This window comes from Pan paniscus, chromosome 5 (assembly GCF_029289425.2).
Source record: "Pan paniscus chromosome 5, NHGRI_mPanPan1-v2.0_pri, whole genome shotgun sequence".
In the NCBI taxonomy this organism is placed as follows: Eukaryota; Metazoa; Chordata; class Mammalia; order Primates; family Hominidae; genus Pan; species Pan paniscus.
In genome coordinates, this window is record NC_073254.2 from 26813084 (window position 1) to 26839113 (window position 26030).

At 36.1% G+C, this 26030-nt stretch overlaps 1 protein-coding gene across 1 annotated transcript in view; it reads left to right on the top strand.

Annotated features, from left to right (window-relative positions):
• The window catches only part of HIVEP1 (HIVEP zinc finger 1), a 194772-nt gene that overhangs the window by 153317 nt on the left and 15425 nt on the right, over positions 1 to 26030 (top strand). The window contains exon 8 of the mRNA XM_063605151.1: positions 15264 to 15356. Within this exon, the coding sequence (XP_063461221.1) occupies positions 15264 to 15337 (74 nt within the window). The 3' untranslated portion in view covers positions 15338 to 15356. The remainder of the gene's footprint in view (positions 1 to 15263; positions 15357 to 26030) is intronic.

Genomic DNA, 26030 nt, shown 5'->3' on the forward strand with positions numbered 1-26030 from the left:
ATTTTAATGTTGGAATTTAAATACTTAGCACATCATTAAGTCAATGTATTCACATTTTTAAAGGCTTGCTTAACAAAGATTGCAGAGACATGAAATAAGTAAGACAACAGCATGGTTTGCGAGGTGAGAGGTAGGGGACAGCCTATCTACTAAGGGGTTTGGAGACCTGCTACTAGCCAACCGCAGCTTCACGTCTGTGACTTTGCAAAGACCTGGCATTTCAACTTGCTTATCCTTATCTCAATTAGGATCTCCAAGGTGTGCTGCAGTCCCAGCACGCACTGGTGGATCTGTGATGCTTTAAATGAATGCTTCAATTTACATTTACATATTTCCACAGATTAAGTAACAAAATTCTCTCAAAAACAATAAAACTACATTTTTATATTCTGAGATAGCTTTGGAAAGAATTCTGGAAATATCTGCTCTAGGGATTGCGTTGCCCTATCAATAATAGCTGTTGAAAATGAGGTCTGTTTTCTGTCCAGTTTCTCAAAATTAATGTTTTAACTGTGTCATGAACTTTTTATTGCCTAAAATTTTAAAGCAGTATAATAAGCATATTCTTAACTCCATAATTAAGTACAGATGACTTCTCTAAATTCAAAAATAATGCTTGGAGTTTTTAGCATTGAGGTTTTTTAGTTTCTATAGAATTTTCTTAATTTAAAAAATTCCTATACTTAAAGACAAGTGTTACGATGTGAGTGGATGTTCCCTTGAAATTTTCATAATGCTGTAATGTACCTTACTCTTATTTTGTACTTTTCAAGATTCTTATTTTGGGCTTTTCAAAATTCAATGCATCATGCAAATACCTTTACTATTGGCAACTTTCAAGCTTTATTGTAGCCTTTCCAGTATTTTGCTAGTATTTGAAATATGCAGCTCTATAAAAAATATTACCAAAGTCTAAGCCATTATATTTTGAAATTACATGCACAAAATAGACAAGGGAACAATAATTTTGTGCTATTTCTCCGAAGTCGTCTTTTCCCAAGGAGCAGTGTCCACTTGATACTCCCAAATATAAACGACTTCCAAATAATGTAATTTGGAGAACTAATGGGACTACATTTGACTTTTATTCTGTTGCACTGTCGTGTGTGGAGACCCAGGCCTTGTAGAGAACTAGGGTGCAATGACATAGTAAGATAATTTATTGACAAAACAGGTGAAAGTTTTAATGTGTAACAATTTCAATATCTTGTGTGAATCCACTGCAATGCCATCATCAGAAGTACTGGAAAAAACAGCTAAAGAACCACAGGTCGTTTTTCTAGTTAAAGATTATTATATCTGGCTTATGAAAATGTATTATAACATAAATCGAGGGCGTTCCAATAACTTATTTTCATTCCCTAAACTTTAAGCCAAAATGATAATTATTTCTTTCAAAATGATAATTAACTGATGGTATTGAATGTACAAATTTTGTTTCTCAGTTATTTTTTTCATAATATAGACCTGATTTTCCTTTCACAGAAACAGTATAAGTAACACGTTTCTTACTAATTAATCCGTGGCCTGAATTTTAAATGATAGCAGTTAATAAGGATTATGGAAAATAATTATTTTTGTTGGAAGACTGTCAAGATAGTTAATAGATCTTGATTCATGCTCAGTTCAAATTGTAACATCAGGGTTATTTTTGACTTTTCTGTTTTTCATCTTACATTTTGCAGTCAACTTCAAATAATACCAGAAAGATGATTTTCATTAATTTTGTTTCAAAACCATCTATAAATTCTAAATACAGGATGTATATCACTGTAAGAATCTTCTCTCAAAGTGACTTCCCATGACTTAAAATATTAAATTTCCTATTTAATATTCAAAATATGTATTTTGTAATATATATCTGTATATATGTATATATTACATGCATATGTTATATATATGTTATATTACATGTATATATACGTTATATATACATCTACATATATGTTAAATATATATTATATATACATCTACATATATATGTTATATATACATATACGTATATATAATATACACATATATGTACATATATACACATACATGTATTTATGTGTATATTATATACACATATACATGTATATGTGTATATATATACACATACATATATGTGTATATTATATATGTGTATAATATATAAATATATATAACATATACATGTATATGTGTGTATATAATATACACACATACATGTGTGTGTATATAATACACACACGTATATGTGTATATATAATATACACACACGTATATGTGTATATATAATATACACACGTATATGTGTATATATAATATACACACGTATATGTGTATATATAATATACACACGTGTATGTGTATATATAATATACACACATACGTATATGTGTATATATAATATACACACATATACGTATATGTGTATGTATAATATACACAAATATATACGTATATGTGTGTATAATATATATACACACATATACACACACATATATGTATGTGTGTATATAATATATACACGTACATGTATATGTGTGTATATAATATATACACACGTACATGTACGTGTGTATATAATATATACACGTACATGTATATGTGTATATAATATATACACACGTACATGTATATGTGTGTATATAATATATACACGTACATGTATATGTGTGTATATAATATATACACACGTACATTATGTGTGTAATATATACACGTACATGTATATGTGTGTATATAATATATACACGTACATGTACGTGTGTATATACACACGTACATGTATATATGTATATATAATATATACACACGTACATGTATATATGTATATATAATATATACACGTACATGTACATGTACATGTGTATATATAATATATACACATGTACATGTATATATGTATATATAATATATACACATGTACATGTATATAGTATATATACATATACACGTATATGTATATTATATATACATATATACACGTATATGTATATTATATATACATATACGTGTATATGTATATATACATATATACATATATACATATATACATATAATATACATATATAATATAATTATAATATATACATGTACATGTATATAATATACACATATACATGTGTACATGTATATATAATGTATAATATATATATTATATATAATATATGTAATTATATATATTTATATATTATATATAAAAATAATATATATTTATATATAATATATTTTATATTAATTATATATTAAATATACATATTATATATTATATACATTAATTTATATATATTATATATAATATATATTATATATCAATTTATTTATAATATATACATTATATTATATATAATATATATTATATATATTATATCCATAATATATAATATATAATAGATATATATTATATATAATATATAATATATATTATATATCATATTTATATCTATTATATATAATATATATAATATATATCATATTTATATATATAATATATTATAATATATATAATATATAATATATAATAATATATATAATATATTATAATATTATTAATATATAATATATAATATATAATAATATATATAATATATAATAATATATATAATATATTATAATATTATTAATATATAATATATAATATATAATAATATATATAATATAATATTAATAATATATAATATATTATAATATATAATATATAATATATTATATTATATATTATAATATATATAATATATAATATATTATATTATATAATATATAATATATTATATTATATATTATAATATATATAATATATAATATATTATATTATATATTATAATATATATAATATATAATATATTATAATATATATAATATATAATATATTATATTATATATAATATATATTATAATATATAATATATATAATATATATAATATATAATATATATATTATATATAATATATAATATAATATATTATATTATATATTATATATAATATAATATAATATATTATATATTATATATAATATAATATAATATATTATATATTATATATAATATAATATAATATATTATATATTATATATAATATAATATATTATATATTATATATAAATATTATATATAATATAATATTTTAATGGCAATAACTCCCTGCTCCCATTACCAAGTGGGGAAAAAAGGAGAAAAGATTTAAAGCAAGAATAGCAAAATGTTTTTCTCTACAAATTATATACAGACTGTTCACAACTTACTATGGTTCAATTTAATGATTTTTCAACTTTACGCTGGTGTGAGAATGATAAGCATTCAGTAGAAACCATACTCTGAATTTTGATATCTTTCTGCGCTAGCAATATATGGTTTGATCTCTTATGATGCTGGGCAGCAGCAGGAGCCAAAGCTCCCAGCCAGCTACGTGATTGTAACCACAAACACGCTACAGTGCACTGTATTCAATACGTTATACGAGATATTCTAGACTTTATTTATTTTTAAATAAATAAATAATTGTTAGATGATGCTGTCCAACTGTAGGCTAATGTAAGTGAGCACGTTTAAAGCAGGGTAGGCTAAGCTATGTTGTTCAGTAGGTTAAATATATTAAATGCTTTTTTGTTGTTGTTGTTGTTGAAACAGAGTCTTGCTCTGTTTCCCAGGCTGTAGTTCAGTGGCGCAATCTCAGCTCAGTGCAACCTCTGCCTCCCAGGTTCAAGTGATTCTCCTGCCTCAACCGCCCGAATAGCTGGAATTGCAGGCACACAGCACCACACTGGCTAATTTTTGTATTTTTAGTAGACATGGGGTTTTACTGTGTTGGCCAGGCCAATCTCGAACTCCTGACCTCAAGTGATCCGCCTGCCTCAGCCTCCCAAAGTGCTGAGATTACAGGCATGAGCCACTGTGCCCGGTAAATGCATTTTTTATTTAGGATATTTTCAATTTACAATAGATTCATTGGGATGTAACCCCATGGTAAACCAAAGAACATCTGTAATCTGAAAGTCATGATGCATTTACTTAAATATATTGGATTCCTAGTCTTTGCACACACAGGTTTATCTGGAACCTTGCGTATAAAGGTTCTCTGGAAGGCACTGTAGGCATAAGAGACATTATCTGCTCCTAGGTGTTCACTGTGTTCTGAATCAGGCTTGGGTTTGAAGAAAACGCCCAGACATCCAAAATCCAGTAATAATTTAAGTACCAAGCAACTGCAAAAGAAATTAGAAGGTACAGTTTCTACCCCAGAGGAGAATGCTTGCTTAAGACAGATCAGGTAAACTAGGACACGACAATAGACCACATCGTAGAGACCACAGACTTTAAAAATGTATGAGAGTTACGAAAGTGATTGTCTTAAGAAGTTAAAGAATGATTTGTGTATACAGGGGATTGCTGTATTTTGAAGGAGGTATAGGATTTGGGACTTTAGAATATACATGATGCTAAGCAGTAGAACAAAAATAGCAGTCATGAAGTCTAAGACGAATGTGTGCCAGGGACCAGTCTAAGTGGAAGAGAGGATTCACTCAGACATTTGATAATATTTATTTAGCACCAATAGTGTAGAAAGCACTTTGGGACCTGTAATCCCAGCATTTTGGGAGGCCAAGGCGGGCAGATCATGAGATCAGGAGATAGAGACCATCCTGGCTAACACAGCGAAACCCTGTCTCTACTACAAATACAAAAAAAGTAGCCGGGGGTGGTGGTGGGCGCCTGTAGTCCCAGCTACTTGGGAAGCTGAGGCAGGAGAATGGCGTGAACCTGGGAGGCAGAGCTTGCAGTGAGCTGAGATCATGCCGCTGCACTCCAGCCTGGGCGACAGAGTGAGACTCTATCTCAAAAAAAAAAAGAAAAAAAAAACTTTGGGAATGCAAATTTGATGCAAATTAAATGATGCCTGTCCTTCAGGAGCTTCAGTTCTAGTAGAAGAGTAAGTAAGCAAGATGCAAGGTATCTTGAATGGCAAAAGAAGGTACCACCGAGTCCAGCAGGAGTGCGAATGAAGAATTCCTGGCTGAGTTGATGAGGGAGTGCTTCAAAGAGAATGAGACATTTAAATATGGCCTTGAAGGGACTTGGTTAAGCAGAGACAGTGGATGAGACAGAACAGATAGAAGCACTGTGGAGGAGAATCCGTATTTATCCCTACGGCGTGCCATCTATAATCTTATGTTATCATTCCAAGCAGGAAGGATTATCTCTTTGTTTTATAGGTGGAGAGGCTGCAACTCACAGATGTGATGAAACCTTGCCATGCAGATGCTGGGATTTGAAGCCAGGATGGTGTGATGCAACAGTGTAACACATAAGCAAATAGCAGGGAACGTGAAAGGGCATTGAGACCAAGGGAATAAACCACATTTTGGGATTTAGGAAGGCATCTGACGAAGCCGCAATAATATTGTGGTTGGATTTAAGGATGATTAGTACGGCGGGCTCGTCAAGTGGAAAGAGCAATCAGTGGGTCAGAGCACTACAGGGAAAGGAGCACGGGCTGTGGATTCCAGAAACCATCATTGTCACTTTTCTAATGTGTTAATAACTTATGGGAGAGTGAGGCAGTCACAGGACACAAAAGTAAGGAGGAAAGGGAAGTAATGCAGAGGAGGGTGGAAGCAATCACGAGTGACCCAGTGCCAAGCTGGCCACCGTGTCCTTTCTTTTTAGTTGGTGGACTGAATAAAATAGAGGAGACATTTGTTGATGACCCAAATAGGTCAGGATCAGTGTCCAGAAGATTCAACCAAGTAGAGAGATGGGCTGAATATGAATAAGACAATTTAACAAGAAAGCAAAAGCCCTGGCACTTGGATTGAAAATTTAAGTGTACTAAAAAACAGCAGTTTGCTTTGCACAAAGTTCAGTATGTGCCACCCTCATCCCTCCCTCTCCCAAGAAAAAGCCTAATCTGGGGCATAGTAGAAATACGTTATTTATTTTTTATTTTATGTTTTGTAGAGATGGGATTTTGCTATGTTGCCCAGGCTGTTCTTGAACTCCTGACCGCAAGCAATCCTACTGCCTCAGCCTCCCAAAATGCTGGGATTACAGGCATGAGCCACTACGCCCAGCCAGAAATCCATGATTTCATAATACATTATGTAAAACCACACTCTATACCCTCATGATCAGAGCATTCCGGGAGCATCCTCCATAATCGGACTCCAGGCTTGAACAAGATACAGACAAAAGAGCGCATTCTGAGGCCATCAGGCTCTGAGGCCAAGCTCACAGTGGCCCCTGTGAGAGGGGCTGGAAATAGGATAATCTGGCGGGTTCCTCACCTGATAGCTAAGGACACACCTAGGGAGAGTCACAGAGCAGAAATAATAAAAAAGAAGTTGCCTTTCTGGTGGAAGGAGAGAGAGTTCAGGGATTATGAAAGAAGAGAAAGTGGGCTATTGTGAGGGAAACTCCATGTCCCCATTCTTTTTTGTGTAAAACTAAGATGAACCTCACAGCAAGAAGCTAGTGGGAATTCATGGCTCACAGCTAAAGCTCATATTTGCATAATAATCAGACATAAATATGGAAGAACACAGTGATTTCTCTTCAAGGAAGACTGCAAGGTTAAACGTTCTAGTATGATTCACGCCAATCCTCTAAGATGTATTGGGATCAGCCGGGGAGGCAATGCTTAGCTGTTCACCCCTCCACTTGATTCTCAAGCGAGTTCTGAATGGACACCACCTCGAAGAGCTCGGACTCTGACAACTAGATCTGCTCTGAGAAAGTAGACAGAGGCAGCTGAGAAGAGCCTGGGCCTCAAACCCATGACCCACCCACATTCCATCATCTGGGAGAAGGACCAGGCGGACATTTCTCTAAGTCAGGAATCAAGTTTTGTTCATTTTGTAGATTTGGCCTTTCAGACATAATTAAGATTAAAAGTCCCCATGACATTTAACAAAAGTTTTCTAATTACTTTGCTTTTGTTCTCTGAGAAGCTAGGGCTGTCTCATTCTATCATGCCTGAGGTGTACATTAGATATTGTATTAAGGGTTTATTTCAGCACACTGAACAACTATTCTTTTGAGGTGCTAGATTGTTACTGGGAACTAGATTGTTACTGGGGACTGCATGCTCAGGTAAGGATGGAAAAGTGGAAATTAAGGACCTAAATAAGTTTTAGGTTTTATTTCCCCACCACCTAGACCATAAACCTCATTCTGAAAAAAATACAGCTGATTTTGGTAATTATTAAGACACCTCAAATTAAACAGGAAATTTTCCTGGCTCAAAGAGATATTGATAAATGACTTTTCAAAGATAGGTAAATTTTCTTACTTAAACTAACAAGATATTAGATTTAAATTTTGAGATTATAGGTCATGCTCTGTTGGTATGATAGTGGTTTATTAAAAAACTCACATTTTATATAGTCAGTATTTTTGATTTTAACATTTACAACAGATATTGCATTATATGAAGTCATTCTCACATTGTGGTTGAGATAATTGCTCAGGGTTGCAAAGCTAGTTAAGTAGTGAGGCTGGGAGTTAAAACAGGGTCCTTTTTTTTTTTTTCTACTGTTTCATGCTGCTTTTTCAGTAATGATTTATGATAATTGGGTTGTATTGTATTCATTTCTAGGTGAAAGTCTATTTAGTATTCATAAAACATCCCATTTAAATTTTCTACAAAAACGAGTATGTCCAGTGCCATGCATATTTGTATAAATAATAGATTTTGTAACCTTTTTCTTTGCCCTTTCTCACAACTGATATAATAGGAGCCATAAAAATATTTAGTGAAGAAACATTTAACTTAAATAGCAGGAGATAAAAGAGCAATCCAAAGTGACAGTTCTAATCAAGCATAACACATGTAAACTTCCAAGTATATTAGGTTTCAGTTCTTCATCATTATTCAGAAAAATGTCTTTGTTACATGTCTTATGAGAAAAGATTGGAGGGAAGACAGTGGAGCAGCGATTCACATTGTTTTGAGTATTGACATTGTTGGAATACAGCATAACATATTATATTATAAAGTTCCTGAGTCTGATCTTTTCAGAAATATTTCCAAAAAGAAATGGAGCAATTTTCCATTACATTTTATAAAGAAGATAATTATTTAAACATATTTCTCCTAGGAAGGGGACAGCAAATTGCACTGCTTTTTATGTGCAGACTTTATGAGGGAAAGAAAGCGATGACAGGAACTTGGAAATGAAGGCGTTTATACATTTTAGCTATAAAAAGCGTAAGAGAGAAAAATAAATATTTGTTCTGTTTAGCAGATGATCCCATATTGCAGTATAAGGCAATAGAGGTCCCTACATATAAAACGTAACTTTTTTCTTTGTCTGATTCTTACTTTTGGTCCTGAAATGCAGACGTGAATAATTAGATAACTTTTATGATGTCTGTATATCTGTGGGCTTGAAAAAGATATTTCACGAAGACCAATAGACATTTGTTATGTTGTTGAATTTGCTTGAGACAAGACATCTTTCATTCATTTGTTTTCAGTTACTTGAAAGACAGTATGTTTAGCTAGCTACCTATGAATGTTGCCAAATGAGATCTAAGGAAACCATGATAGGTGAAAGACATCAGGGCTTTACATTCCTGGAGATCAGTCATGGAAAGAAAAGCCAGCTCTGAGATCAGTCAATTAGCCAGGCATGCTTAGTTTTCTCTGCTAATAGCAAGGCTTATTTTTGCCCAGTAGGGTCAAATGTTAAGAACAGTTTTGATTCAGCAGTAGTGCCCTTTAATACATTTGAATTTATTTATTTCGGAACATCTCTATACTTTCATTACACAGCAAGACATTTTCTGTTCCTTCAACATTTTTATTTGCCAGAAGTAGTTTACGACTTCATGCAGTCTACTTATTATTCATACTCAACCATGTGCAATCATAATAATTATTGATTGAACAATCTGGTCTTCATTAAAAGTATGTTAACTATTCTAATGAAATAATATGCATCATTTCTAATCTACAAGGGTTGGAAACTTTTGAATTCATAATATTGATTATGAGAAACCAAATTTCAAAAAATATGTCTATGAGGAGAAAAATAAAATAATTTCTAAAATTTATTTTTTTAAAATCAGACCCAAATTATTAAAAACTTCACTTAACTAATGAAGTTAAATGCTTGATGAAAGTATTAAGCTCTGTTGGAAATAGTTGTAAAATATTTAGTATATGGTACATCAACCCTCTTTGATACTTAAGCAACCCTAGTACCCCCAGGTCAGTGCTCTGAAGGCCCTTTAAATGGAGATAAAGATCAGAACTGACACAGGGACCCCAGGGACCAATCCTGGAAAAATGTTTTGTTTGTTTTGTTTTGTAACTAAACAAATTCCTGTGAACCCTTTGTTGTCGTTTTTCTAAATCCTTCAAAAAAAGAAGAAGCATTTGGAAGACACAACAGATTCAGGCGACAAAACATTTCAAGTTTCTGCTACAGGTAGAATCGTATGTTCTTTAGAATTTCAGTTGAAATAGATAACATATTTCCATGATGGACTTGTATTGTCTCTTAGAGACACTTACAACTTTTGTTGTTGTTGTTGTCCTTGTTGTTGCTATTTAAATAACTCTCTTCAGCACGTAGAATACATGCCAAATGTATTTGTAAGTGATTTGTAATGTAATTTAAATGATTTGTAAATGAATGATTTGTAAAATCTGTACATTGCATTACTTTGGTCCAGAGTTAGGGGCCATTTAGATCTGGTGGCTGGTGTGAATGAACATAAGTTCAATCTCTGTTCAAGGTGTATTTCAATGACCATAGATTGTGTCTCTAACTGTTATGAGTCATCTCACAAATTTATGACTAAATAGGGTGTGGGCAAGAGAGAACAGATTTACAAATACTATCTCAAGGCTTGTCATCTACATACTGCAACAATATTATTAGTATTGAATTAATTAATTGGTATCTAATGAATATTAATATTCATATCTAATTACTATTAAATAGTGCTGGTGTTTTCTAGTTTATCTGTCAAATCAAAACATTAGCTTAATTTTTTTTAAGTATTTCATATGGAAACAATTTACCAGCTAATTGTCAAATTATTTATTTTCTGTGCTTCAGTTTTCTCATCTGTAAGTTAGGGCAAAAGTGCCAACATGAGAGGGCCTTTGGGAAGATAAAAACAGATAATATGCAAAGTATTTAACAAATCCTAGTGTATAGTAATATCCAAATAAATGTTAGCACTAGTTATTCAAGTTTTTCAATAATTTTAAATGCTTTCCAATAGAACAGATACTAACATTCATTCAACAAATACTTATGAAGCACCTGCAAGTCCATGGTCAGATGTGTATCTGTGACTATGTTCAAAACCACTTACACCCTATTTTTAAATACTGCGCTATGTTTAAAATGTTTCCTAAGTGCTTTGCAGAAAAACCAGACAAGGCAGAAATAAGTCAAATAAGCCAAACAGGTCATCTCTGACAGCTTATGTGAAGTCTTCTTTCCAAAAGTTCGAAAATGTGGAGTCTTTCTGTGCATTCACTAAGGGAGGATGGGCTGTCAGCTGGCGGAACAGTGTATGAGATCTTTATAGATGACGCGGCACCATCCAGAAGGGAGGGTACGTATTGCCTGGCTCTTCTGGGGTTGACTTTATTCTTGGTGCAACCTAACAGGGATTGGTCACAGAGAGGAGTGATCTTTGCATATGATTGCTGCTGGGCCCTCCACAGAGTCCAGGCCTGTCTGGAGACCAGCATTAGACAACAAAGAAGCCTCCTGAGGCTGCGAGGAGCCCGTCAGCCACTTAGTGAGCTGCCTCTGCATCTCCAGTTCTGCTGGGATCCGGGATTCTTATTATGGCCTGGCAACCTCCAGGTTACTCACAACTGGCACAAGAGGGTATCTGAGTGACATTGTTAAGCAGTAATTAGAAACAGTTGATTAGTCAGAGTGGTATTTGGTTTGACTTGGGGTAATTTTGTTTTTGTAAGTCTTGGGTTTTTTTTTTTTTTTTTGAAACGAAGTCTCGCTCTTGTCCCCCAGGCTGGAGTGTGATGACTGATCTCGGCTCACCGGAACGTCCACCTCCAGATTCAAGCGATTCTCTTGCCTCAGCTTCCCAAGTAGCTGGGATTACAGGTGCCTGCCATCATGCCCGGCTAATTTTTGTATTTTTAGTAGAGATGGAGTTTCACCATGTTGGCCAGGCTGATCTCGAACTCCTGACCTCAGGTGATCCACCTGCCTCGGCCTCCTAAATTGTTGGGATTACAGGCGTGAGCCACCGTGCCCGACCAGTCTTGGGTATGTTTTTAGGAGCCGTTGGACTTCAGATATAAAAAGCAAGCTTGAGCTAACTCCTCCAGTTTCCCCATTTAGTAAATGAAGAAAGCGATGTCCAAAGAGGGTGAATACTCTCCATCCTTTAAAAAGGATACAAAGCATTGTTTGTTTGTTTTTCTTTTACATTTGTTTAAGTTCCTTACAGATGCTGGATATTAGACCTTTGTCAGATGCATAGTTTGCAAATATTTTCTCTCATTCTGTAGATTGTTTACTCTGTTGATATATTCTTTTGCTGTGCAGAAGCTCTTGTTTAATTAGATCCCATTTGTCAATTTTTGCTTTTGTTGTCATTGCTTTTGGCTATTCACAATAGCAAAGATATGGAATCAACCTAAATGCCCATCAGTGACAGATTGTATAAAGCAAATGTGGTACATATACACCATGGAATACTATGCAGCCATGAAAAAGAACGAGATCATATCTTCTGCGGGAACATGGATGGAGCTGGAGGCCATTAACTTCAGCAAACTAACGCAGGAACAGAAAAACAAACACTGCATGCTCTCTCTTATAAGTGGGAGCTAAATGATGAGAACTCATGGCCACAAAGAAGAGAACAGCAGACACTGGGATCTACTTGAGGGTGGAAGGTGGGAGGAGGGAGAGGAGCAGCAAAAACAACTATTGAGTACTAGGCTTAGTACCTGGGTGATGAAATAATCTGTACAACAAATCCCTGTGACACGAGTTTACCTGTATAACAAACCTGCACATGTACCCCCAAACCTAAAATACAAGTTAAAAAAATAAAATGATACAAAGGGGTCATGTTCATGGTAGCTACCAGCACAGGCTTTGGAGACTGTGCTTGGGATTTTATTCTTCCTTCTCTACCTACAAGTTTTCTAAACTTGAGAAAGTCATTATATCTTCCTGTACCTAAATTTCTTCATCTATAAAATGGGCCTAATGATAATATCAACCTCAGAAATTGCTGTGAATAAATGAGATCTTATGTAGGTGTTTAGTAAAGGACCTGTGTAGCCTGTATTAAGTGTTCAAAGTTCTCTCATTATTATTATTGTTGCACTGATTGTTATTAATCTGGGGAGACCAACGTTAGAAATTTGAAACCAGAAGATAATAACTGACAATCAAATGTCCCTTCTTGCTCTGAAATTTTGACTCTAAACCACAATGTGTCTTTCTAATAAGCTAGATAAGTGATAGGGGAATTTTTGTGTTTAGTAACATTTGTTTTTGTTATTTGTTATTCATTTGTATGTCTCCCGTGTCAGTATTCAAAGTACTTCAGAGAATCAGATATAATACATAAAATTTATACTTGTAAAATATTTAAAAGAATTTGATTAATTTATAAAGAATATTTGAAAGTGTTTGCGTTGGGTTTATGTTTCTTGTGACTTTCATCTGAAATGTTTAAGATAACATTTCAAAGTATAACTATGAAAAGGGAAGCTATACGTTTACTAGGGAAAATATATAGTGCTATCTTTATGACATTGAGATAGGGAAAAGACTTGCAGGTAAGAAACAAAACCCCAAAATCATGAAGGCTCGTAAATTCAAGTTCATCAAGAGGCAAAACTTTGGTACTACCCTCAAAACTGTTTAAAATAAAAACTAAATTGGAGGAAAATATTTGCTTTATGTGTCTGACAGAGGATTCTCATCCAAAACTTATTTCAATTATTTTACAAGTTGGTCGGGAAAAGTCAAATAACACACTAGGAAAATGTTCAAACTGTGAGAATAAGATCCGGGCATGGTGGTGCCCACCTATAATTCCAACACTTTGAGAGACCGAGGTGGGAGGATTACATGGGGCCAGGAGTTTGAGACCAGCCTGGGCAACATGGCGAGACCCCATCTCTACAAAAATATTTGTTTAAATGTAAAAATATGCAATTCATGTTAGAAAAAATATAAATGGACAACAGGTACATGGGAAATAAAGGACATCTTTAATAAAAATGAGAGGAATGCAAATTAAAACAAGATATGGTTTTTATAACCAGGTAGGCAAATATTAAGAACCTAAGCACATCTGGTATGGCAGGGCTGTAGAGGAAGCAGTGTCTTCAGACACAACTGGCAGAGGGAGGTCTGAGTTGATGGGGCCATTTGGAAGAACAATCTGGCAGTATTTATTAGAGCTACACGTGCAGGCTCTATGTTCCAGCAATCCCCACTCCCTTACATCAGCTCTAGAGGAACACTTGCCAAGGGGACATGAACGAAAAAATTCATTGTGTGGTGTTTTTCTCTACTGAAAAATTGTAAAGAACCTAAATGCCTTTCAATAGAGTAATGTCTGAATAAACGACAGTATTTTCCTTTTTCTAGAATACTAAGCAGAACTAAAAAGAAAGCGTTAGATAGATGGATGGATCTCCAAGACATGTTTTGAGATAAAATAACCAGTTGCAGAAAAATTTATACAATGGGATCCAATTTATTTTAAAAATATAGAAAGATATAAACAAATGAAGTATAGAATGATGGAGTCGTATATCTCTATGTAAAAGGACAGGAAAAGGCATGGAATGACACATGTAGCACATAGCTCTGGACGTCCCTGGAGAGATGCTGAAGGTTGTGGGACAGGCAATCAGGAGGTGATGGGGTTTTATGAGGCAAATGAATAATACAGTTGTTTTCTACCCGAGTTGGGAACAGATTAATATATAGATAGGGACCCAAATATCAGCTCTGTGACTGAGGAAGGTGATAATGGAGCAGGTGGCTTAGTTTCATAATCAAGCAGGCTTGCAGTGGTCCTGTTCCTCACCTCCTATCATTTTTTGCTCCCCTGCATTCCCTGCGCACCATCCACCAGCAGGCTAAGCTTTGGGACAGTCCATGAGAAAGGGAGCTTAGTTCTGCATAACCTCTGATTGGAGCCAGAAAATAAAGAGACGGATAGCTCAATCTTACAGCATTTTCATAGATTGGCTCCATCCTCCTTAAAAATATGAGCCAGTGGTCACCACCAACAATTAGTTAATGAGTTGCTCCTTCTCATCCCCAGGAGCAGGGAGGATGGAAGTCGTGGAACACAAGGAGCTCAAGGCCAAGGTTGCTCTCCTGCTTTTACCATTATGACTACTATTGTTCCATGAAGGTGAGTATCACTTACAAGTAACAGTATCACCTACAAGTAATGTTTTTTTAAAAAGAAAATGTATCCATGTAATACACATAAGCAAAACCAAAAGTTCAGTAGAAATCTACAATGATGTTAGGCATTTTTCCCAACAGTAGTTACTTCTAAATAATGTTTTGTTTATTTATTATTTATATTTACTTATTTATTATTTATAAATAATGCTTCCAAAAATGATCCTGTTAATATAAAACAAAAATTAAGTATAAAACATGAGAAACTAAACAGCTATGACATGAATTTTCTTTTAAAAGACTGGAAAGCATTTATCTTGTAGAAATTTCAAATAAGCTTTATATCAATATGCACTCAAGATATTGAAATAGCATTTGCAAAATAAATTATTAAAATGTCTGATCATTTACTGTGTGCTAGGTATCCTGCTAAACACTTCACATTTTTTTTCTTTTAATCCTTCTATTAATGCTATGAGGTTGGCACTCTTTTTCAGTTAAGGAAACTGAGGCTGAGAATGGATAAATATTTGCCTGAGGCCCCGGAAAATGTTGGCCCACTTCTACTGTGTATTTATCTTACTTTTTCTTCATGCATATTCTTTTCTAACTACAGGCCCATTATTTGCTAAGCTGAATAACAGCATTTTAAATTAAAATAAATTCAGTTGTTTTCTTGGCATATACATTTGCAGCGATTCACAAACTTCAATCTTCATCTACTGAGGAGAAAGAGTTCTTTATTCTTATAAACTATAATTATAAGCATTCAATATTTTCAGAGGAAGAAAATGTATCTGTTTATACTAAGTATTTAAAAATCACCTACAGATTTGCTCTAATTGTCAGTTTCTCCAAAATTATTATTGTTTCTTAATCTCTTAACAAGTAATTATAAATAGATGTGTTGTTATGAAAAATAAGAAAGATATTCGGTGTTTCCTGTATTTCATAAACACCACGTCATTTTCTTTATCAAAATTTCCATTGAAAGATTGTAAGAGCGTTAGGCCACCTTCTGGGCTTAAGCGTGTATGAGAAGAAGTCACAACTTCTTTTCCCTCTGGATCACCTCAGGTCTTACTTTACAATGTTACAAATCCACACGAGATTAATATTCAAATCCGTGAACATATCTTTGTTTTCATTTGTGGCAAAGGATCTTTTATTGTAGGTGCTGCTTAATGCTGAATAGGCTTGAAAAAGATGTATCAAGTACAGGTGTAAACAACATGTGATTTCATTAAGATAGACATAGCTATATTGCAATGATGGCAGTTTGGTCAGTTTCATAGGTCAACAAACATCTGTCAGGGTAAGACCTCATGCTCTGAATATGCAGACAGTCTTATAATTCTGACTATACATATGTTTATTTTTTGTAACTTAAGCAAAATTTTTTTTAGAGCCAGGCACTGTGGCTCACGCCTGTAATCCCAGCACTTTGGGAGGCCAAGGCAGGTGGATCACGAGGTTAGGAGATCGAGACCATCCTGGCTAACATGGTGAAACCCCGTCTCTACTAAAAACACAAAAAATTAGCCAGGCATGGTGGCAGGTGCCTGTAGTCCCAGCTACTCGGGAGGCTGAGGCAGGAGAATGGCATGAAACCGGGAGGCAGAGGTTACAGTGAGCTGAGATTGCGCCACTGCACTCCAGCCTGGGTGACAGAGTGAGACTCCGTCTCAAAAAATAAAAAATAATAAAAATAAATAAATAAATAAAATTTTTTTTAGAGACAGGGTCTCACTCTATTGCCCAGGATGGAGCAGCAGAGTGAGACCCTGGAGTGCAGTGACACAATCATAGCTCACTGCAGCCTCAACCTCCTGGTCTCAAGCAGTCCTCCCACCTAAGCCTCCCAAGTAGCTGGGACTACAGGCGCATGCCACCATGCCAGGTGTTTTAACTTGGCGTATAAACTCTATCAGATCTGTTATTACAGAGAACTGAAGTAATCCAAAAGAAAAGTATTCGGAGACTTTGAGTAGATTCTCAAAACAACAGACACCCAAATGCTGAAACATTGACGCCCTCGCTACAGTCAGTACAGGAAAATGTGAATATTATCCTGGATGCCATCATAGTGATACAAGTTGCAAAGGTGAGAGCTTGTATTTGTCAAAGTGTAGAAGTGGTTCTTCTTACATCATAAAACATGGATGCTAACATCTAGATGACTTACCTTAAAATCCCATTTTTTTCTCTTTTGATCATAATAATGCATTTTGTGGTACAAATAAGAGAAGCTATTTTCTTTGCCAAAATAGCTTGAGAGTATGATCAGAGCCGAGATATGGAAACTATGGAATATCTCATATTTCTTCTCCTGAAAGCTGATTACCCAGATATCCAAATTCATTATTCTGTAGTTTATTCTCAGTGTATTTTCCTAAGATTTGGAAATTAGACAAGTTCATACATGGGACCCAGAGTTTCAAGCACTTCCTGTATTAACAGTAGATTACAAAGATAGCATGAAAAATCGGAAAAGAATTGAAGATGCCAACTAACGCACCTAAAAATCAATTTCATGAACTTGTCATGTTGAAAAGTCAAATAGAAAATAATTTATGTGTGATATCAGTACCATCTTTTCCTTTTTTTCTTAAAACGAAAATTTCCCTTTTATTTAAAGAAAACAGAAAAATAAGAGAAAATAAAGTATATGAAGAATCACACTCAGAAATTGCTTCTTCCTGTCGTGCCTAAGGGATGTGAAGCAAAAAGATAACAGGCATATTGATCATAAAGCTGACAGGTTATTGGTGACTCTAAGAGATCTATTGTCCCATCCCCAACTAGCAGCAAAAGTTCTGATGACATGTGAATTGATATGAAATCAGGTTTCATAGTGATTTCAAAGAAGGTTTTCAGTTTAGTTCAGGGCTGAAGGAAATGTCTGTTTCTTTGGAGAGGAAAGATGATGTGACATAGTGATTGAGTCTTGAACCAGGGGCCAGAGTACGTGGGTTCTTCCCTCAGTCTCACCTCTTGGGTTCTTTGTGACTTGCTATCTCTGATCTTCCATTCTTTCCTTCTTAAAGAATAGTGCGTGCCATGCCTGCATCAAAAGAGTCTTGCAAGGAAGATCCAGTGAGGAAATGTGTAGAATTACCTAATAATATATAAACAGTACTGTGCAAGTAGAAGGTGTCATTAATAACATCAGAATGCCTTTGTGATTACAAATGCGGGTGACACTGTGTGCATGAGTACTGCAGGATGTGGCGTCCAATCACATGGTGGCCCTCCCCGGTGACTCAAGAAAGGATGCACATCTCAGCACTGAAGGAGACCTGATTTTTCTAAAGTGAAGAAGTAAAAATGATGCCAGAGACCAAACTGCAGTATAACATTATTCATGGGGGAGTCTGTATCACAGGACATTTAAAGGGAGAAAACTTCTGTATAAAAAAAGAAAATGTACTTTCAACTAGAACAGCTAAGAAAAATGATTTTTTTTTTAAATTATACTTTTAGGTTTTAGGGTACATGTGCACATTGTGCAGGTTAGTTACATATGTATACATGTGCCATGCTGGTGCGCTGCACCCACTAACTCGTCATCTAGCATTAGGTATCTCTCCCGATGCTATCCCTGCCCCCTCCTACCACCCCACAACAGTCCCCAGAGTGTGATATTCCCCTTCCTGTGTCCATGTGATCTCATTGTTCAGTTCCCACCTGTGAGTGAGAATATGCGGTGTTTGGTTTTTTGTTCTTGCGATAGTTTACTGAGAATGATGATTTCTAATTTCATCCATGTCCCTACAAAGGACATGAACTCATCATTTTTTATGGCTGCATAGTATTCCGTGGTGTATATGTGCCACATTTTCTTAATCCAGTCTATCATTGTTGGACATTTGGATTGGTTCCAAGTCTTTGCTATTGTGAATAATGCCGCAATAAACATATGGGTGCATGTGTCTTTATAGCAGCATGATTTATAGTCCTTTGGGTATATACCCAGTAATGGGATGGCTGGGTCAAATGGTATTTCCAGTTCTAGATCCCTGAGGAGTCGCCACACTGACTTCCACAATGGTTGAACTAGTTTACAGTCCCACCAACAGTGTAAAAGTGTTCCTATTTCTCCACATCCTCTCCAGCACCTGTTGTTTCCTGACTTTTTAATGATTGCCATTCTAACTGGTGTGAGATGGTATCTCATTGTGGTTTTGATTTGCATTTCTCTGATGGCCAGTGATGACGAGCATTTTTTCATGTGCTTTTTGGCTGCATAAATGTCTTCTTTTGAGAAGTGTCTGTTCATGTCCTTTGCCCACTTTTTGATGGGGTTGTTTGTTTTTTTCTTGTAAATTTGTTTGAGTTCATTGTAGATTCGGATATTAGCCCTTTGTCAGATGAGTAGGTTGCGAAAATTTTCTCCCACTTTGTAGGTTGCCTGTTCACTCTGATGGTAGTTTCTTTTGCTGTGCAGAAGCTCTTTAGTTTAATTAGGTCCCATTTGTCAATTTTGTCCTTTGTTGCCATTGCTTTTGGTGTTTTAGACATGAAGTCCTTGCCCATGCCTATGTCCTGAATGGTAATGCCTAGGTTTTCTTCTAGGGTTTTTATGGTTTTAGGTCTAACGTTTAAGTCTTTAATCCATCTTGAATTGATTTTTGTATAAGGTGTAAGGAAGGGATCCAGTTTCAGCTTTCTACATATGGCTAGCCAGTTTTCCCAGCACCATTTATTAAATAGGGAATCCTTTCCCCATTGCTTGTTTTTCTCAGGTTTGTCAAAGATCAGATAGTTGTAGATATGCGGCATTATTTCTGAGGGCTCTGTTCTGTTCCATTGATCTATATCTCTGTTTTGGTACCAGTACCATGCTGTTTTGGTTACTGTAGCCTTGTATTATAGTTTGAAGTCAGGTAGTGTGCTGCCTCCAGCTTTGTTCTTTTGGCTTAGGATTGACTTGGCGATGCGGGCTCTTTTTTGGTTCCATATGAACTTTAAAGTAGTTTTTTCCAATTCTGTGAAGAAAGTCATTGGTAGCTTGATAGGGATGGCATTGAATCTGTAAATTACCTTGGGCAGTATGGCCATTTTCACGATATTGATTCTTCCTACCCATGAGCATGGAATGTTCTTCCATTTGTTTGTATCCTCTTTTATTTCCTTGAGCAGTGGTTTGTAGTTCTCCTTGAAGAGGTCCTTCACATCCCTTGTAAGTTGGATTCCTAGGTATTTTATTCTCTTTGAAGCAATAGTGAATGGGAGTTCACTCATGATTTGGCTCTCTGTTTGTCTGTTGTTGGTGTATAAGAATGCTTGTGATTTTTGTACATTGATTTTGTGTCCTGAGACTTTGCTGAAGTTGCTTATCAGCTTAAGGAGATTTTGGGCTGAGACAATGGGGTTTTCTAGATATACAATCATGTCGTCTGCAAACAGGGACAATTTGACTTCCTCTTTTCCTAATTGAATACCCTTTATTTCCTTCTCCTGCCTAATTGCCCTGGCCAGAACTTCCAACACTATGTTGAATAGGAGTGGTGAGAGAGGGCATCCCTGTCTTGTGCCAGTTTTCAAAGGGAATGCTTCCAGTTTTTGCCCATTCAGTATGATATTGGCTGTGGGTTTGTCATAGATAGCTCTTATTATTTTGAAATACGTCCCATCAATACCTAATTTATTGAGAGTTTTTAGCATGAAGGGTTGTTGAATTTTGTCAAAGGCTTTTTCTGCATCTATTGAGATAATCATGTGGTTTTTGTCTTTGGCTCTGTTTATATGCTGGATTACATTTATTGATTTGCGTATATTGAACCAGCCTTGCATCCCAGGGATGAAGCCCACTTGATCATGGTGGATAAGCTTTTTAATGTGCTGCTGGATTCGTTTTGCCAGTATTTTATTGAGGATTTTTGCATCAATGTTCATCAAGGATATTGGTCTAAAATTCTCTTTTTTTGTTGTGTCTCTGCCTGGCTTTGGTATCAGAATGATGCTGGCCTCATAAAATGAGTTAGGGAGGATTCCCTCTTTTTCTATTGATTGGAATAGTTTCAGAAGAAATGGTACCAGTTCCTCCTTGTACCTCTGGTAGAATTCGGCTGTGAATCCATCTGGTCCTGGACTCTTTTTGGTTGGTAAGCTATTGATTATTGCCACAATTTCAGCTCCTGTTATTGGTCTATTCAGAGATTCAACTTCTTCCTGGTTTAGTCTTGGGAGAGTGTATGTGTCCAGGAATTTATCCATTTCTTCTAGATTTTCTAGTTTATTTGCGTAGAGGTGTTTGTAGTATTCCCTGATGGTAGTTTGTATTTCTGTGGGATCGGTGGTGATATCCCCTTTATCATTTTTTATTGCGTCTATTTGATTCTTCTTTTTTTCTTTATTAGTCTTGCTAGCGGTCTATCAATTTTGTTGATCCTTTCAAAAAACCAGCTCCTGGATTCATTAATTTTTTGAAGGGTTTTTTGTGTCTCTATTTCCTTCAGTTCTGCTCTGATTTTAGTTATTTCTTGCCTTCTGCTAGCTTTTGAATGTGTTTGCTCTTGCTTTTCTAGTTCTTTCAATTGTGATGTTAGGGTGTCAATTTTGGATCTTTCCTGCTTTCTCTTGTGGGCATTTAGTGCTATAAATTTCCCTCTACACACTGCTTTGAATGTGTCCCAGAGATTCTGGTATGTTGTGTCTTTGTTCTCGTTGATTTCAAAGAACATCTTTATTTCTGCCTTCATTTCGTTATGTACCCAGTAGTCATTCAGGAGCAGGTTGTTCAGTTTCCATGTAGTTGAGTGGTTTTGAGTGAGATTCTTAATCCTGAGTTCTAGTTTGATTGCACTGTGGTCTGAGAGATAGTTTGTTATAATTTCTGTTCTTTTACATTTGCTGAGGAGAGCTTTACTTCCCAGTATGTGGTCAATTTTGGAATAGGTGTGGTGTGGTGCTGAAAAAAATGTATATTCTGTTGATTTGGGGTGGAGAGTTCTGTAGATGTCTATTAGGTCTGCTTGGTGCAGAGCTGAGTTCAATTCCTGGGTATCCTTCTTGACTTTCTGTCTCGTTGATCTGTCTAATGTTGACAATGGGGTGTTAAAGTCTCCCATTATTAATGTGTGGGAGTCTAAGTCTCTTTGTAGGTCACTCAGGACTTGCTTTATGAATCTTGGTGCTCCTGTATTGGGTGCATATATATTTAGGATAGTTAGCTCTTCTTGTTGAATTGATCCCTTTACCATTATGTAATGGCCTTCTTTGTCTCTTTTGATCTTTGTTGGTTTAAAGTCTGTTTTATCAGAGACTAGGATTGCAACCCCTGCCTTTTTTTGTTTTCCGTTTGCTTGGTAGATCTTCCTCCATCCTTTTATTTTGAGCCTATGTGTGTCTCTGCACATGAGATGGGTTTCCTGAATACAGCACACTGATGGGTCTTGACTCTTTATCCAACTTGCCAGTCTGTGTCTTTTCATTGGAGCATTTAGTCCATTTACATTTAAAGTTAATATTGTTATGTGTGAATTTGATCCTGTCATTATGATGTTAGCTGGTTATTTTGCTCGTTAGTCGATGCAGTTTCTTCCTAGCCTCGATGGTCTTTACATTTCGGCATGATTTTGCAGCGGCTGGTACCGGTTGTTCCTTTCCATGTTTAGTGCTTCCTTCAGGAGCTCTTTTAGGGCAGGCCTGGTGGTGACAAAATCTCTCAGCATTTGCTTGTCTGTAAAGTATTTTATTTCTCCTTCACTTATGAAGCTTAGTTTGGCTGGATATGAAATTCTGGGTTGAAAATTCTTTTCTTTAAGAGTGTTGAATATTGGCCCCCACTCTCTTCTGGCTTGTAGGGTTTCTGCCGAGAGATCTGCTGTTAGTCTGATGGGCTTCCCTTTGAGGGTAACCCGACCTTTCTCTCTGGCTGCCCTTAACATTTTTTCCTTCATTTCAACTTTGGTGAATCTGACAATTATGTGTCTTGGAGTTGCTCTTCTCGAGGAGTATCTTTGTGGCGTTCTCTGTATTTCCTGAATCTGAACGTTGGCCTGCCTTGCTAGATTGGGGAAGTTCTCCTGGATAATATCCTGCAGAGTGTTTTCCAACTTGGTTCCATTCTTCCCATCACTTGCAGGTACACCAATCAGACGTAGATTTGGTCTTTTCACATAGTCCCATATTTCTTGGAGGCTTTGCTCATTTCTTTTTATTCTTTTTTCTCTAGACTTCCCTTCTCGCTTCATTTCATTCATTTCATCTTCCATTGCTGATACCCTTTCTTCCAGTTGATCACATTGGCTCCTGAGGCTTCTGCATTCTTCACGTAGTTCTCGAGCCTTGGTTTTCAGCTCCATCAGCTCCTTTAAGCACTTCTCTGTATTGGTTATTCTAGTTATACATTCTTCTAAATTTTTTTCAAAGTTTTCAACTTCTTTGCCTTTGGTTTGAATGTCCTCCCATAGCTCAGAGTAATTTGATCGTCTGAAGCCTTCTTCTCTCAGCTCGTCAAAGTCATTCTCCATCCAGCTTTGTTCCGTTGCTGGTGAGGAACTGCGTTCCTTTGGAGGAGGAGAGGCGCTCTGCTTCTTAGAGTTTCCAGTTTTTCTGTTCTGTTTTTTCCCCATCTTTGTGGTTTTTATCTACTTTTGGTCTTTGATGATGGTGATGTACAGATGGGTTTTTGGTGTGGATGTCCTTTCTGTTTGTTAGTTTTCCTTCTAACAGACAGGACCCTCAGCTGCAGGTCTGTTGGAGTACCCTGCCGTGTGAGGTGTCAGTGTGCCCCTGCTGGGGGGTGCCTCCCAGTTAGGCTGCTCGGGGGTCAGGGGTCAGGGACCCACTTGAGGAGGCAGTCTGCCCGTTCTCAGATCTCCAGCTGCGTGCTGGGAGAACCACTGCTCTCTTCAAAGCTGTCAGACAGGGACATTTAAGTCTGCAGAGGTTACTGCTGTCTTTTTGTTTGTCTGCGCCCTGCCCCAGAGGTGGAGCCTACAGAGGCAGGCAGGCCTCCTTGAGCTGTGGTGGGCTGGGCCCAGTTCGAGCTTCCCGGCTGCTTTGTTTACCTAATCAAGCCTGGGCAGTGGCGGGCGCCCCTCCCCCAGCCTCGCTGCCGCCTTGCAGTTTGATCTCAGACTGCTGTGCTAGCAATCAGCGAGACTCCGTGGGGTAGGACCCTCCGAGCCAGGTGCCGGATATAATCTCATGGTGCGCCGTTTTTTAAGCCGGTCTGAAAAGCGCAATATTCGGGTGGGAGTGACCCGATTTTCCAGGTGCGTCCGTCACCCCTTTCTTTGACTCGGAAAGGGAACTCCCTGACCCCTTGGGCTTCCCAAGTGAGGCAATGCCTCGCCCTGCTTGGGCTCGCGCACGGTGCGCGCACCCACTGGCCTGCGCCCACTGTCTGGCACTCCCTAGTGAGATGAACCCGGTACCTCAGATGGAAATGCAGAAATCACCCGTCTTCTGCGTCGCTCACGCTGGGAGCTGTAGACCGGAGCTGTTCCTATTCGGCCATCTTGGCTCCTCCCGAAAAATGATTTTTTTTAATTCCAGTAAAACTTTAAGCCAAAACGAAAGAAGAGAAACTTCAGAAGTCTACCAATCCTGGTTGTAATCCTTTTGAAAAACAGGAAAACTTGAGAACAAGAGAACAAACAAGGTAGAACAAAGTTGTTTTTACTGGTCTAACATCCTCTGTAGTATTAATTAGATACATGAAACACCCAGAAGGAGAACTGAGTGAGAGAAAGAGAAGGAAAGGCAAATTTAAAGGATATGACTCCTGTTCTGTGGAGCAGACTCGCTTTAGCATCCTCTTGTGTTTATTAAATATTGTGTGCAAATATCTGGGGTGCCAGCTACGTTATGCAGTTCTTGGAGATACGTTCTACAGTGATCTTTCAGATAAAAGCCCTTCTTTTTTAGATGAGAAGTTTAACTGAGTTAACTAAGTTTTAATCACTTAATTTAATCTTGTCCTACTTGGACTAGAATTTAGATGATGTCCTGATTTCTCATCTTTTTGGCACCTTTCATGGTTTTTCACATTTATAAGATAAGATCATTTAATTATGGGACAGTGATTTCAACTCATTTTTGGATTCTGTCTAGCCATCTACACTCAAAATCGTAGTGTGGCACGTACCTCTAATATTCATATATAAGCCCAAATTAACTATATCGTAATAATTTTGTTATATCCCTTGAGATACAATATACAAAAGCAAGAGATAGAATTTATGGTTGTATTTGCCCATGTGAAGTTACTGAAGTTTGAACAATAAATAGCTAATAAAAATAAATTTAAAAGAATTTCAGATAATTAAACTCAACATTATTTTAAGGAGCTACAGTGGCAGGGATTCCAGGCCAAATCACATTGTAAAGATAGATAGATAGATAGATAGATAGACAGACAGACAGACAGACAGACAGACAGACAGACAGACAGACAGATTTTGGGGGAAGTGGGAGCAATTTGTCAGAACGTAAAAGAGAACTATTTGAATTCTGTCAAATCATTTTACCTGGGGAACACTTAGATGATGGAGGATTACCTTTTCCTTTGGCTTCAAGAGACAATAGGCAGTGTTTTCAGCAAACATCATGATTTTTGATCTCTCAAAGCCTTTGTATTGAGAATACAGATGATATATTTGTCTCTATTTTGTACTCAGATCTGGAATTTCCTAGAATGTTACCTACAAAAGATTTAGATATAAAT